Raw genomic sequence first — 16,353 nt, 5'->3', positions numbered from 1 at the left:
AGAGAAATGTCACTGGCCCTATCAAGTTACAAAATATCTTCAGTAGGAAAACAGTAATTTCCATAAGACTTTTTAAAAACTGCATTAAAGTGTTAAAAATGCTTCCTCCTTACCCGGGGTTAGAAAAGTTATGGTTTTAATTGCCAAACCACTTTTTTTCCCAGAATTTCTAAGCCAGCACCTAGCTCGCCATCGCCCTCGTGAGTCAGGCACCGCCTCGGCCTTGGTGACGAGTTTAGGCTCTCCGCTCCCGCGACCGCGGCTGCCCGGGCAGGAGAACCGGCAAAGACCCGCGAAGTCCGGGCTCTGCCCACGACCCCCACGCAGAATCACATCTTTTAAATCCGAAACTCAGCTGGACCCCCCACAGCGATCTCTAAAGGGCCACGGGCGCTCAGTTCTCTGACGTTGTCCACACCCAGATAAACTCCTCCCTCGGGGTAGCTGGACTGAACCCCAGCAGGTCAGATCAGTTCACCCGGGTTCTCCATAGGGAGGCACCCTTACAACCACCTGAGGAACTTTTAAAAAATACCGATGCCCATTGCCTCCTGGAACTCAATCAATCAGCCTCCGGGAGAGTGGGAGGGGTCCCACATGCTTATTTAGTTAATACGACCCGCTCATGCGGCACTGACAGCCGGGCGCAGGGTCTCCGGGACTTGCCCCACGACCACTTGGGAGTGGAGGCCGCCGCGACTCAGCGTTCGCGCCGCCCCCGCCTCTCCGCTGCCCCTTGCTCCGGCGCAGGCGCTCAGGCGCGCCACGTTCCAAGGGAGCGCAAGGACGGCCGTCAAGGGCCCGCCTCCCAGCCAGGAAGGAGGCGTGGGCTCGTGACTGGTCTTGGCAGGGGAGCGCGGGCGCGTGCCGCTGCCCAGGGCGCCTCGGGGGCTCTGTGGGGGGGCGCGGCGTGCGGCGCCAGGGACTAGTGGGTACGGACGCGGCTGGGCGTTGCGCGGATGGCCCTGCTTCCATGGCCCGCGCTCGCTCTCCACCTCCTCGTCCTCGCCGACGCGCTCAGGTGCCAGGAGCAGGCCGAGCCCACCGACTGGAGAGCCACCCTGAAGACCATCCGGAACGGCGTTCACAAGATCGACACGTACTTGAACGCCGCCTTGGACCTCCTGGGAGGCGAGGATGGGCTCTGCCAGTATAAGTGCAGTGACGGTGAGGAACCCTGCACTGCGAGGCCCGCGCTTCCAGGGCTGCGGGGGGGGACGGAGGGCGTGGAGTGTAAAATGCGAGGCAGACCTTGACGCTGTCCCCTGGCCGTGCGAGCACCTAACCGCTGCTAGAATCTTGCCATTCTTGCCGTTGTCCCACCTGGTTACAAATCGGACCTCTATTTTTAGAATGTGACACATCGCCTAAGTATGCACTCTCAGCTCTGTTTTCATCGCTTCTGACTTTTTTTGTTTGCTGTTTCACAAGGTTGCCTAAGAACTTGGTGACGTGCGCATCATGGGAATGGAGTGGAACACACTGATTTTAGCTCTGTATTTTAGCACCTTAAATAAGTCAGCTGAACATGCAAAACATACTGAGAATTTTAATGTCATGATGGTTTAACTTTCTCAAAAATCAGATTTTTTTTTCTGCAAAGCTACAGAAAATGCATTGAGACCTTTGTACAGACTTTTGGTGTACTCTGTTGTTGAGAAAGAGTTCCGATAACTCTTAGGTAAAATTAGTATATCAAGACTTGACAGTAATTCTTTCCTTGGATATCAGTGATGCCTCCTCCTCGTTGGTTAATATAGTTAATGTAATTGTTTTGCTTTATGTTTTCATAGTTTTTAAATTTATGTTTGAATCTGAGAACTTGTTTGGTGTTTCAGGCAGAGATCTTTCTTGTAATAGTTCAGATGAAGTACTTGGGCTTCTCTTTGGATATTAAAAATGCTAAAATAACACTTTGGAGGAGATCATGTTTCCAGTAAGAGTAGAAGGTCTGTCCTATTAATGCCGGGCAGCTCAAAAGTATAGGGAGCTCAATGACTGAAGGGGAAACCAGAACGTATGTAGGTGAATTTGAAAGGAACTTGTATCATGTAAAATTCTGATACCACCTGCTGCCTGTAATTCTCAAAATATTTCCTTCTTTTATGTTAATGGAGTTAAAGAATGAGCTATAGCTTATATAAGAAGTTGTAGATGTTTCATTTCTTCCTAAATTTGACCAAATATTACCAGTATGCAATCAGGAAAGATGCTATTGTCCTTTGTAGAGCTTGTTTGGAGGAATAAGTGAGTAATTTGAAGATTAAATGGTTGCCTTTCCTCAGGCAATTAGTACAGTTTCACTTAGTCATCCTCATCCCAGTTAATTATACAAATATTTGAGTGCCTGTTTTGTGTTAGGTGTTCTACCAGTTGGAGATTCGGCATTAAACAAAACAGACTACATTTCTGTCCATGTAGCTTACGTTGTAGTGGGGAGAGATGGTCAATAAACTAATGAATAAGTAAAATAAGCCAAATGTGCGGTGATGTAGGTATGAAGTGCTTCGAGAAGGATAAAGCAGAGAAAACAGCAGTGGCAATGATGGGAGTTTTACTCTTTTATATTGGTTGTTCAGGGAACTCCTCACTGATAAGATAATATTTGAGAAGAAACTGGAAAGTGGAGAAGGTGATGATCTGTGGCAAGAACACTCCAGGCGGAGGAGCAGCAGGTGTAAAGGACCTGAAGAGAAAGGCCAGTCAAGGATGACTGAAGACTGAAGGTTTTGGCCTGAGCCAGAGGAAGGGTGTAGTTGCCATTTAGAGATAGGAAAACTTGGAAGGAGTAGTATTCATAAATTTATTATGTATTAGTCAAAGGTTCTAGAGTTTATGTATTGATATATTTAAAATAGCTCTGAAGTTGAATGGATACAGTTTTAAGCACCAGCCCTGTTTGAGACAACTTCCCCCTCCATCTTTGTCCCTTCATTCTCATTTTTGCCAGCTAATCTTCCCTGAACTATCTCTGTTTCTCTCATAGTGGCTGTGGTTGGGTTTTTTCCCCCCCTGACTTAATTTACATCTGAAACCTATGCTAACTGTCCTAATGCAAGTACTTTATCCAGCTCAAAATAGGTCCATACTTAATGGTGTTCAATTTATCATTTTAAAGGTGTGACAAACTAGAAGTGATTGGTCTTTGGAGGCTGATGAGGTCACCAAACTCAAAAGAGACTGAAGAATGAACAGTAGTACCAGTTTATCTGTTTTTTTAAAATATGTTTTATTGATTATGCTGTTAGTTGTCCCAATTTCTTTTCCCTCTGCTCCCCTCCACCCAGTGATCCCCCTCCCTCCAGTTGCCCCCCACCTTAGTCCATGTCCATTGGTTGTGCATATAGTTCTTCTCAACATCTTCCTGTCTACTCCACTCCCTCCTACCATGCTTCTTAATTGCTGCATCATCTCCCTCCCTTTTCCCCCTTCCCTCTCCCAGCTGACCTCCCTCCTATATCTTACCCATACTTACAATTCTTTTTCCACTCTTGTTGCCTACTTAGTTTGCCTTTTTTTTGATTCCCTAGCTTCTGCTGTTGGTTGTTGTGATACAGTTTTCATTTTAATGTTCATAGTTTTGATCCTCCTGCTTCTAAACAAGTCCTTTTAACATCTCGTATAATAGTGGTTTGGATCTGGTGAACTCCTTCAGTTTTACTTTGTCCTGGAAGCATGACAGCTTTGCTGGATAGAGTATTCGTGGCTGTAGGTTTTTGATTTTCATTCCTTTGAATATTTCTTGCCAGTCCCTTCTTGCCTGCAGGGTCTCCTTTGAGAAATCAGCTGATAGTCTAATTGGGACCCCTTTGTACATGATTCTTTTCTTCTCTCCTGCTGTGTTTAAGATTCTCTCTTGATCTTTAATTTTTGACATTTTGATTGTAATGTGTCTTGGTGTGGTTCTCCCTGGGTCCAGTTTTTTTGGAACTCTCTGTGCTTCCTGGACCTGTAAGTCTATTTTCTTCCCCAAGTTAGGGAAGTTCTGCTTCATTATTTTTTCACACAATTTTTCAATTTCTAGTTCTTCTTCACCTTCCGGCAACCCTATAATTCAGATGTTCACCCTCTTATAGTTGTCCCAGAGGTTTCTGAGCTTCTTCTCATTTTCCTCACCTTATGTTTCCTCTTTCTGCACTGGTTGACTATTTGTTCCTTCCCTATGTTCCGATTTGTTGATTTGATCCCTGGTTTTCCTTCCCTCACCACTTGTTTCATATGTGTTTTTGTTCATTTCAGCAGGACTAGCCTTCATTCCTTCCCTGTCTTGATTAAGTCCTACTGTTATTCTGTAAGCCGTCTTATAACCAAAGCTCTGAACTGAGCCTCAGAAAGGTTATCTATCTGTTCGTCTGTTAATTCATGTATTTGCTTTCTGGTCAGCTGCGTGATTGGGATCTTTGTCATTATTCCTGCCATCCTGGCAGTTTTTTGCTTCCTGTGTGGGGCTGTCACAACTCCTATGCTATAGGGGGTGGAGCCCCTTGCACTCATCACTACCGGGTGGCCCTTCTCACCACACTGTGGCGCTTTGTGTGGGGGCGGGGGTCCAAGATGGATTCCTGCCGTTCTCTCTCCGCTGAGAGACTGGGAGCCCCTCCTCAGTCCCCATGCCCTTTGGGCCTCACAATCCGAAGCAATGGGGGTCTGCCTTCCCCAGTGTTGGAATTGTGAGCTGACAGCTTTGGTCTGCAGCTAGGGGTGCTCCCAGGCGCTTCTCGCCTCCTCTTAAGTGTGGGCATCTGTGCTTACCACAGTTCTGCCTCCAGCACAGCATGACCTCTCCTCCCCGGCTTTGCCCCTCCTACCCATCTGGACGAGCACCACTTGCTGATAACTTCATACGTTGGACTTCCATGTAGCTTTGTTTTCTGTAACTTCTGGTTATTTCTGGTGTTGTGGTAGTTGTAGTCCTTAGTTGTGGAAGGAGACAGAGTGTGTCAGCCTAGGCTTCCATCTTGGCCAGAAGTCTCCCAGTTTATCTGTTTATAATGGGTATTATAATTGCTGTGGGAATTAGCCTTTCAAGTCTTCTGCTCATTCATTCATTCATCAAAGAAATAGTTATTGAGAACCTAACCATGTGCCAGGCACTGTTCTAGACATTGGGGATACAAAACAAAACAAAAATTCCTGCCCTCAATGAGTTTCTATTTTAGTATTGGAGACAGATAATAAACAAATTTAGTAGGTTAGTGACATAGTATGTTAGGAGGTCATAATGTGCTACAGATGCTGTGGTCAGAGAAAGCCTCGCTGAGAAGGTGAAGGAGTAACTAGGTATCAGGAGGAAGAGCGTCCATGTAGAGGAACAGCAGGGTCAGTGGCACTGTGGCCCCTGGAGTGCCTGTGCAACAGTGGAGGTCAGATAGGATGGAACGGAGTGAGGAAGAAAGGAAGAGGAAGGAGAATAGTAAGGAGATGAGGACAGAGAAGTCAAGGTGTGGGGGGCAGATTTACGGAGGGCTTATAGGCATTAAAAGGACTTTGGCTTTTATTCTGAATATGATGAGAAGCCATTGATGCGGTTTGTCCAGAGGAAAAATCCCATCTGACATACTGTAATAGAATCACTCAGGTTCCATGTTGCTATTGGGCCATAGCTGGAGGTGGGACGGGGTGGGGACACCAAAGGAGGAAGACTAGGTAGGAGGCCATGGCAGTAATCTAAGGTGGCCTGGAGCAGGATGATAGTGGGATGGTTTATCAAAGTGATTTCTGTTTTACATGAGGAGAGATATTTCTCAAGTATCTTTCAGCATTTAAGATTGATGATAATGTCATTTTTCACTTTGTTACTAAACCATAGGTGCTATTAGGGAGAGTATAACTGGAGTAATATAGTTCACCAAGTTTATTCCTGACTTTTTTCCTTAGCTGGCAAATGAGTGTATTTGGGAAATGATTGGCTGGAGTCTAGGCTAGAACGTGTAGTCCTGTAAGGTCTTAAAACAGTATAAAGCTTTTATATTAAGGTAGAGAAGACTCCCCTTCTCTGCAGTTTTGCTTTCTGCATTTCAGTTACCCTCAATCAACCTGTGTGTGGAAATATTAATGGAAAATTCCAGAAATAAACAATTTATAAGTTTTAAGTTGCACACCATTCTGAAAACTCACTTCATCTCATCACATAGGCATTGTATCATCTTCCATCATTGCAAGAAGGATGAGTACAGCAAAGTAAGGTATTTTGAGAGACTATATTCACATAACTTTTATTTACGGCATATTGTTATAATCGTCCTACTTTATTGTTAGTTACTGTTAACCTCTTACTGTATATAATTTATAAATTAAACTTTATTACACATGTGCATAGGGAAAAAACAGCATATATAAGATTCACTATTATCTGTGGTTTCAGGCATCCACTGGATAAAGACTACTGTAATTAAATGATCATTAAATGACCATGTCTTCCTTAATTTTAAGCTCCAGCTTCATAACTAGTTAATCGTTATTGAGATTTGTGTGAAATGGAGCATTGGCAAAAGGATAGGAAGATACAATTCTTTCCCTATAAGTTTTAATGTAAAAATGTAAGTGTTAGAATGTACAGGAAGACAGGATGGATTTCTTTCATGCATATGGACCCAATCTGGCATATAACCTCTGAAATCTCCAGAAGTCCAGAATAAGCTTTTGTATGTTTTGTATGGTGTAGGTTTACAAATATAATTACATTTTATGAACCACCACAAATGTGTATACAGTATTCCCTCATTTATCGCAGGTATTATGTTCTAGACCCCCCTGCACCCCGCGATAGATGAAAATCCGCGAAGTAGGAATCTTACATTTATTTTAGTATTTATATATATTTTTAAGGCTTTATAAACCCTTCCCACACACTTATAAACCATTCCCAGTCCCTTATTAACCTTTCCCGTTCCTTTATTAATTTTTCCACACTTTTATAAACACTACTTATGTTCTTAAACATATTCTGCACTCTTAAACCTATGTAACTTTAACCACATATGTATAGTACCGCAAAATCCCACAATATAGCGAAAAATCCGCGATAAATAATTAAATATAATATTTTTTAAAATCCTGCGATACAGTGAGACCACGATAAGTGAACCGCGATTTTGAGAGGGACTACTGTATATACATGTATACATATTTCAGGAGAAATAAAAATAATAAGGTAGATAAATTAGCATTCTTTTAAAAGTATATTTTATTATGTTGTTATAGTTCCAACTTTCTTTTCCCCTTTGCTCCTCTCTGCCCAGTACCCCTCTTCCCTCCAGCAATCGCACCCACCTTAGTTCATGTCCATGGGTTGTGCATTAAAGTTCTTTGGCTTCACACTTTCCTATATTATTCTTAACTTCCCCCTGTCTATTTTGTACCAACTGATTATGCTTCTTAATCCCTGCACCATTTCCCCATTTCTCCCCTTTCCCCCTCCCAGCTGATAATCCTCCAGATGATTCCCGTACCTATGATACTGTTCCTATTCTGGTTTGCTTAGTTGGGTTTTGTTTTTATTTTTTAGATTCAGTTGTTGATAGTTGTCAGTTTGTTGTCATTTTCGTGTTCATAGTTTTGATCTTTTTCTTAAGTAAGTCCCTTTGACATTTCATATAATAATGGCTTGGTGATGATGAACTCTTTTAGCTTTACCTTTTCTGGGAAGCACTTCATCTGCCCTTCCATTCTAAATGATAGCTTTGCTGGATAGAGTAATCTTGGTTGTAGGTCCTTGCTTTTCATTACATTGAATACTGCTTGCCAGTTCCATCTTGCCTGCAAATTGTCTTTTGAGAAAACAGCTGATAGTCTTATAGGCACCCCTTTGTAGGCAACTCTCCGCTTCTCTCTTGCTGCTTTTAGGATTCTCTCTTTATCTTGAACCTTTGGCATTTTAATTATGATGTGTCTTGGTGTGGTCCCCTCTGGGTCCAGCTCGCCCGGGACTCTCTGTGCTTCCTGGACTTGTATGTCTATTTCCTTCACAAAATTTGAGAAGTTCCCCTCCATTTTTTCACATAAGTTTTCAATTTCTTGCTCTTCCTCTTCTCCTTGTGGCACCCCTATGGTTCAGATGTTGGCACGTTTAAAGTTGTCCCAGAGGTTCCTAAGCCTCTCCTCATTTTTTTCAATTCTTGTTTCCTCATTCTGTACTGGTTGACTGTTTTTTTCTTCCTTATGTTCCAAATCATTGATTTAAACCCCGGTTTTCTTCCCTTCACCATTGGTTTTGTGTGGATTTTCCTTCGTTTCACTTAGCATAGCCTTCACTTCTTCTCTTATGCGTTTGCCGTACTCAAGCATATCTGTCAAGCCTGTGAGCATCTTTAGCACCAGTGTTTTGAATTCTGTTTCTGTTAGGTTGGCTATCTCCTCGTCACTTAGTTCTCCTACTGGAACATTGATCCGTTCCCTCTTTTGGGCTGTACTTCTCTGTCTCCTCATCTTGACACGCTCCTGTGTTTGTTTGCCTCTGTGTCTTAGGTAGAGCTGTCACTCCTGTTATGTTGTAAGGGGCAGAGCCTTAGGGATTCGTCAGTACCGGGTGACCTCTTTCACCACGGTGCGGCACTGTGTGTGAGGGAGGAAACAATGCCACTTGCCCAGCACTCGCCCCTTTTCCAGGCACTTTTCCCACTTCTATATGGGATTGGTGCCTCTCTAGCTGTTGTCCTGGCTGTCTTTCCCAGAGTGGATGGGTCTGCGAACGTTCTAGGACCGTGGGGGCCCTTTAAACAAGCAGACTCTGCTGAGAGACTGGCAGTTTCTTCCTCTGCCCCAATCGCCACTGCTTTCTTTGCGCAGTCAGAAGCAATGAGGCTTGATTTTCCCTAGTGCTGGGACTGTGAGCTGCGCGGTGTGGTGAGGAGCTGGGAATGCTCCCCAGCTGTCCCTGCTGACTTTTTAAAACATATGATTGCTTTCTGCCGGCCTGCCACTGCCGTCGCTGCTGCCACCACCACACCGCATCCTCTCTGCCCTGGCTCTGCCCCTTCTACTTGTCTGGATGAGTATTTCTTCTTTATATCTTTGTTTGTTGGACTTCCATGCAGTTTGATATCTGGAACTTCTGGTTGTTTATAGTTTTGAGGTAGTTGTATTCCTTCTTAGCTGTAGAGGGAGACACAGCATGTCTGTCTACACCTTCATCTTGACTGGAAGTCTCCAAATTAGCATTCTTAATGTTCATCAGAATAAAGACATAGTCACTTACATCAGCATCCAAATATTAAGTGTTTCCAAGGCTAGTCTAGCACATTGTAGACCTTTTTGCATATGTATTTTCTATCATATTTGAAAATTAATTATAACACCATTTATATTTTATAGGATCTAAGCCTTTCCCACGTTATGGTTTTAAACCCTCCCCGCCGAATGGATGCGGCTCGCCACTATTTGGTGTTCATGTAAATATTATTTTTTATTTGATAAGTTTTATGATAGTTGGGCTGTGTAATACTATTGATAATGAAAAACTATCAATGTGTTCTCAGGTTCACAAATAATTTTACTTGTAATAGTGATCAGGTTTATTATATTCTTTTATAACTAAAAAACAAGTCCTAACAGAACTAAATGTAGTAAAATTCATGTTTGATTTTTTAATCTTGTAGATGTTAATACCATTTAAGTGATATTTCCTCATGCCACAAATGTGGTTAATTATAGAAGAAATGCTACTTAAGATGAAAAGTATAGATAAGGCATAATATTTTATGTATTAAAACTAAGCTAAGTAGGATAGCTGTGTGTTTGTGGTAGGGGAGGTGGATCTAAGCCAAGTATGGGGGAAAATATTTATGAGAGTGATTCTTAAGATGCAAGGGTTTTACATATAAATTTATTTAAGTTAGCTAAAGATAAATTACAGATCCAAAGGAACAGTATCTTTAGGGATTGGAGGAATACTTAAAAGATTAAACTTCAAAACAACAAACAAAATTTTAGTTGTAGGAGCTTAAAAATTTTCAGTGACATTTCATATAAAGTATATTTTATTGGGGATGAGGTACAAAATACTTTGGAGTATCCAAAAATCATACTTGCCTCGATCCTGGAGAACTCTTTAAATGCTCTTAGACTTACCTTTCTGTTTTTAAACCTGTTTTGCGCTTTGGACAACTAGAAGTTGTGTTTGTTACCAGCAGGCAACTAAGTATTCTACCGTTGCCAGATAGGGAGCTTTAAGGCATGGCTAGGAGGGAGATCACAGAGTAAGTGGGTGCAAGGACGGTCATGGAGGGATATATAAGATGGAGAAGATTTGTAGGCAGAAATGGATTTTAGAGATTACACAGCAGTTATTGTCATTGAGTTCTCGCTGATATTTGAATGCAGAACTTCAGCAGAGGAGGTTTGATCTCATCAACAATAATCCATCCAAATGCCTCTTTCAGCTTAACATCGGCATCCCTTCCCTGACAAAGTGCTGCAACCACCACGACAGGTGCTATGAGACCTGTGGCCAAAGCAAGAATGACTGCGATGAGGAGTTCCAGTACTGCCTCTCCAAGATCTGCCGAGAGGTGCAGAAAACGCTAGGACTAGCTCAGCATGTTCAGGGTGAGGATGCTCCTGCAGGATGGAGATGAGCACAGTTTACCAAGTTTTGGTGAATGCTTTATGTTTTAATATGGGGTTTACCAATAGAAAACTTTCACTCTGCATTACACTATCCATTGTAACACAGCCCCTTCAATTTTCTGAATGAGGACACGATGATTTTATAATCTGAAATGATTTATAGTTGTAGAAGCAAAGAGCGTTAGGAGACCGTGGGAAGAGGGTATGTGAGGCAGAGAATTCATGCAAGTTCTTGGAAACCCTGGGTCCAATGAGTTAAGAGTAGAGCATATTGGATTTAGAGTGTGAAGTTCTAGCAAATTTGAGTCTTAACTCTGTGTTTTCATATGTATGTGTCAGGAGGGTCCCCCAAACCACCCCCAGGTTCAGTGGTGTGCTAGGAGAATTCAGGACTTGGCATACAGTCCTAGTCACAGTAGTAATTATCACAGTGAAAGGACACAAGGCGAAAATCAGTGAAGGGAAGGGGCGTTTCCCTGTCTCATTTGTAAATGAAAGTGGGGACACCCATCTCAGAGAGCCAAAAGGGTAAAATGAGATGTTTGTGGACATACACATCACTGTACAATTACTATCAGTTACAAGATTTCTTTACTGTCAAGCCAAGAATGTACCACACACTGAAAACAGAAGAGGAAAGGCAGTGAGAAGGGGTGCAAAAGGAAACTAACATTTGTAAGTACTTTGCATAACACACTGTACTTTAGACGTGTTTTTATTGATGTTTACAAAAGTCCAAAGAAGTAGGTGCCATTATACCTATTTTTCAAGGAAGGAAATTGAAGTTCAGAAAGAAATAACTTGCCCCAACTGACATACTCTGACTCTAAAACTTGTGTTCTGTCTACTACATATTCCTTAAATAGTCTCATAGGTCTGACTCTGAAACCCTACTAATAACTGTCAAGGAAGAAATCTCTACTCCAGGTGAAACTTGAACTCACCACCTCTGAATCCCCTTGCATGCTTTTGGCCAATGTAAACTTGTACAGCTGAAGCATAGGGGCATGTATTTCCTGCTTTCTGATCTAAGGTCATATTAATGTGACTAAATGGTGAAACTGAATTCCTTGCAATCTTTTATTTAATAATCACAGCCTTTACACATCTGTGATTGGTGGTGTTCCTTAACGGCACGGCCTTTTGGGAAACTTTGACAATGTGATGATTCTGTGATGAAAAGTTTCTTAACATGAATATTTCAAACTGGAAGTATTTGGCCAACTAAAAGCCACTGTGTGCTATGTCTTTACAAGTATAGTGTATTAAGATAATTTCACCTGGGTGCTCCAAAGTAAATCCATTATCTTTTTTTATCATCTTAAAAAAATTTTTTTAAACCCTACCAGAGGGAAAACACTTTGATTCCTATCTCCCATTCCAAGCTAAATTTGGATATTGGACAAAGAAAGAGACTTGGGTCCATTTACTTTAAGGATCTCAAATGATGTGTGATCAGTTCTTAGAAGCCATTGGCCAGAATTAAATGTTTTGATGTTCCTCTGTTTTTAACGTTTATTTTTTATGCACCTAAAAATTTTCCCTTGCAATGCAAACTGAAGAGTGTTATCAGGCATCTCTAACAGTGAAATTTTTCAGATAAGAGGAAAATCAACAGTGATGAATTGGTTGATCAGTGCTATTTAGGGAGACTCGTTTGTCTAGTACAAAAATTGCATTGAATGTTGCATGCAAAGAAAAAGTAGAAACCTGTTAAAGAGGCTGAAACAAAGTCTTTGTGTATATGGATATATGTTCCTGGTTTGTGAGGACTTTTCACCAGCATACATTCAAGTGCCCATGAAGGATGTACTTGATATTGTACTGGAACATGTAATGTGTGTGAAAAGAGAGCGACACTTTGAAATTTCCCCACAGTAATGGCACTTTTCTTACTTTGCAGCATGTGAAACAGCAGTGGAGCTCTTGTTTGACAGTGTTATACATTTAGGCTGTAAACCATACCTGGACAGCCAACGAGCCGCATGTAGGTGTCGCTACGAAGAAAAAACTGATCTTTAAAGAAGATGCTGACAGGTGGTGAGAGCGGATGAGGATGAAAGAACATAACCTTTGACAAAGAACTAATGGTTCTTACAGCATAAAGCTGCCTTATTCATGTGAGAGGATTATTGTAAGACTTTATTTTGACATTAAATCTTCAAACTAGAAAAAGAACAAAACTTCAAACTAAAGAAAAACTCAGGGAGGTTATGTTCCTGGATAAGTTGCTGCCTTAGCGTGCCAGGTTAGAGAGAGTTGCATGTTAGGGGGTGAGATTTTTGGAAGAAAGAGTCTGTAACTTCATTTTCACAACCATATTTACAAAAAAGAAAAAGTCATGTAAAATTCATTATAATGTATGTTCAACGTTATCTTATTTGGAAATATGGGGAGACATCAGTCAGAACTTGTATTTGTTTACTATAAAATTTTAAATATACATTTATGCCTGGAAGGACCTGACTTTATTTTTTCTCTATTTTAATTAATACAAAATATGCTGTTTTTCTGTAGCCCATGGAGCATTTGGAGAAGTGACACTTCCGTTAATGACAGGGCTAATTACTAGGACAAGGTTTTCCATGTCTGCTTCTCCTGTAAATTTGGAATCATTCACTGGTGACCTCTTAGGGAGCAAAACTAGGGTATGTAGGTATTATGTAATGTGCCTAGAAAGTGCTATGAACAAAATTCAGAAGCATAGCCTTTCCCGTTTTATGAACCACTCCTATGACAAGTGTCATATTTTGATATAATCATTGCCTAAATTGGAGAAAAGATGGATTTGATGGGACAAATGAAAAGTTGTTTAACATACACATCAGAGCATTTTATTCTGTTATGCTTTGGTGCTTATTCCCTAGCTGGCTCCTCATAGTAGATTCTGGGATATTTTTATTAAGTGGACTTAATAAAAATTGTTCTTGATATTGTTGGGTGTTTTTTTTTAAGTCTTAACTGTGGGGTCAAAAGGGAAGGCAAAGCAAGATACAAAGAACTATCTTCTATAAATCTCTCACATGAAAGATTATTAACGGATGTTTAAAAGCAAATCCCACAACCTCAACTGCCTCTGAAAATGTGAATGTTGAAAGTTTTTCAACCCCTTAGAAAACTCAATTGTATTCCCCAACTACTCCTCTGCTTACCACTGGCTGTTTTTTTTCCTGAGCCCAGAATCCCAAGCCATATGTACCTTTTGTGTAACCTGCGGTCAAAGTTATTAAGATAAACTACTTGGAAAGTCAGAAAAATACACCACCAGCAGAAGTGGATTTTTAAAAGTCATTACAGGCAGAATTTGGAAGAAAGAAAAATAAAAGGTCACATCCCTAATTGAGTACAACAGGTCCTCAACATCATTGATGAGATGATGTAGAAACTTAACTCTTGTTTATATCAATTAGCCTGTGGTAAAACTGGTTTTGTTATATGAAGTTTCACTTAAAGTCGTAGAACCTGTTGACAGTGTAAAGTGAGGACTTAACTATATATGTCATTGCTGGGAACCTAATAGCTACCCAAACTGAGATGGCAGCAGCGATTCTGCTAAGAGATGTGTCCCTCAATTAGACAAGGCAAGTGTAGCCCTCGTGGCTAAGTGAACTAGCTGGAAACTTGATGTTTGGAACTCTTAATTGATACTTTTCAGACTTTTTTAAAGGTGCAGTTTTATAAGCCATTATCAATATTTAATCTTTATTAATATTTACTGTTGAAATACTTTACCAAGTAACTTGAAACTTATAATAAATTCATGGACTTTCTTGGCAGCATTGGCTTTCTCAAGAAGATAAACTCAGGATGTCTTTTTGAATATTTAATTCATGGTCATAAATTATATACAAAAATCAGTAGAAGCTGTTTTTATATGTTCAGGTTTTTTTAAACTTGTTATCTTGGAATAATTTTAGATTTACAAAAAAAGTTGCAAAAAATAATATAAAGACTTCCTCTATATTTCCTACCCCTAATGTTAACATTTTAACATAACCATGAAACATTTGTTAAGAAACGAACATTGGTAATTGCTACCAGTTAAATTCAACTTTATTTGGATTGTGCTAATTGTTCCACTAATGTCACTTTTCTTTTTCAGGATCCAATCTAGAATACCACACTGAATTTAGTCACCACGTCTAATTAACCTCTGGTCTGTGATGGTTCCTCAGTCTTCCCTTGTTTTTTATAAACTTGATAGCTTTGAAAAGCACGCGTCAAGTGTTTTGTAGAATGTCCCTCAATTTGGGTTTGTCTAATGTTTTCCTTATGATTGGACTGGGTTATGGATTTTTAGGAAGAAAATCAGAGAGGTGAAGGGTTCTCATCAAATCATATGAGTAGTTTGAAAACTATATAGTTGATGTTGTGTTAACTCTAAATACTTGGTTAAGGTAGATCACACTGTAAACCTACTTTTGCCCCTCCCTATATGTATGTTGACATGTACATATCTAAAATTATCTGTGTATACATAAATATACATATATTTGAGTTTATATTGGTGTTTTCACTTGAATCCTGTACCACGGGGTATATATTTAGATTTTAAGGATGGTATTTCCCTATCCACAGAATAAATTTATTTTAAAAAAGCAAAAACAAATATTTTTTAAAGATTTTATTTATTTTCAGACAGAAAAGAAGGGAGGGAGGACGAGGGGAAGAGAAATATTGATGTGTGAGAAAAACATTGATGAGTTGCCTCTGGCATGGTTCCAACTGGTGACCTGGCCCACAACCCAGGCATGTGTCCTGACTGGGACTTAAACTGGTGACCTTTCATTTTGCAGGCCAGTGCTGAATCCACTGAGTCACACCAGCCAGGGCAAAAGCCAAAAAAATTTTAAAACCAACCCCAAAACTAGTTTTAGCATCTCTTTGCAAGAAAAATGATATTGATATTTTAAAATAATAAAACTGTATTGCTTTCAAATAATTCATGTCTCTTCCAAATCTTTTGACACACTTCTTCCAGGAACAAATATGGCTGTGTTCCTTTCATTACGAGGTCAAGAGTAAATTAAACACATCTTATGGAAGGGTCTTTCCTTCACTGAAGCCCTAGACTAGACTAGTAATACTAATTAAAAAGTTGTTTTGTCAACTTACAACTAATTCTCCCTAATTAAGTACAAGTGGTTTTTCTGTCAGTATTTATAGAAGTATAAGATTATAGGGTCATTATTTTATCCTGGTACAAAACAAGAATAACAGTTAACAAAATGAAGACAATGGAGTCTTTCTATAAAAAAACAATCTGTTTAGTAGACTGATTTTAGTAACTTTGGGGAGTAGAATGAAGTCTATAAAGTAAGATCCTTCTACACATATTGCATTGTTCAAAATTCAGATATTACCTGTTATATATTTACTCAAGCTTGTATAATGACTGCCTATACTTGAAGTAGTCCCTTAATTTGCTGTTTTATCTCTCTGCTTAACCTTACAAAACCAGCCACCTGCCCAAATCATAAATAAAAATGCAAGAATGAACCAGTGCTATAAGTATATGAAAACAATAATTTTTAATAAAAATAACTAAAACTGGATCAATATCATTTTTTGCAGACAAGCCACAGTTGTTTGTTTGTCACAGGCTTATTAGGTTTCCCAAAAACTTTCAAAGTCTTCTTGCTGACAACTTTCAAACATTTATTTGTTGGCTTTCAAGTTTTCTTAAGTGTAGGGATCAGAATCATAGAAATTTAATATTTCCATAATTTATATAGGAAAAAGCAGAAGGTTTAGTGGGGAAAACATTTTTAAAAAAGACCAAAATTT

The 16,353-nt window shown here is 40.1% G+C and overlaps 1 protein-coding gene across 3 annotated transcripts; it reads left to right on the top strand.

The window, feature by feature from the left end:
- Positions 1 to 827: 827 nt before the first annotated feature.
- On the top strand, positions 828 to 15,068 carry PLA2G12A (phospholipase A2 group XIIA). Of its 3 annotated transcripts, XM_090266412.1 has the most exons (5): positions 828 to 1,167; positions 9,313 to 9,389; positions 10,380 to 10,545; positions 11,169 to 11,241; positions 12,470 to 12,531. In XM_090266412.1, the coding sequence occupies exons 1-4, from the start codon at positions 960 to 962 to the stop codon at positions 11,234 to 11,236; spliced, it is 519 nt and encodes a 172-aa protein (XP_090122538.1). In that variant the 5' UTR covers positions 828 to 959; the 3' UTR covers positions 11,237 to 11,241; positions 12,470 to 12,531. The 3 variants fall into 3 exon arrangements, with proteins under 3 accessions (XP_090122538.1, XP_090122539.1, XP_090122537.1); XM_090266413.1 differs by lacking the exon at positions 11,169 to 11,241 and having other exon boundaries at positions 10,380 to 10,594; positions 12,470 to 12,522; XM_090266411.1 differs by lacking the exon at positions 11,169 to 11,241 and having other exon boundaries at positions 833 to 1,167; positions 12,470 to 15,068.
- The last annotated feature ends 1,285 nt before the right edge of the window (positions 15,069 to 16,353 follow it).

Source organism: Furipterus horrens, unplaced genomic scaffold (genome assembly GCF_987537825.1).
Source record: "Furipterus horrens unplaced genomic scaffold, mFurHor1.1.pri manual_scaffold_2, whole genome shotgun sequence".
NCBI lineage: Eukaryota > Metazoa > Chordata > Mammalia > Chiroptera > Furipteridae > Furipterus > Furipterus horrens.
The sequence above is the reverse complement of the archived record's forward strand: the minus strand, read 5'-3'. Positions and strand labels throughout refer to the sequence as shown.

What these genes read in the sequence shown, in the direction of transcription:
- PLA2G12A (XM_090266411.1), top strand. Translation starts at nt 960, where the DNA reads ATGGCCCTGCTTCCATGGCCCGCGCTCGCTCTCCACCTCCTCGTCCTC. An exon ending in CCAGTATAAGTGCAGTGACG is followed by an intron (nt 1,168 to 9,312) that starts GTGAGGAACCCT and finishes TATATTTTATAG; the next exon opens with GATCTAAGCCTTTCCCACGT. An exon ending in CGCCACTATTTGGTGTTCAT is followed by an intron (nt 9,390 to 10,379) that starts GTAAATATTATT and finishes TGCCTCTTTCAG; the next exon opens with CTTAACATCGGCATCCCTTC.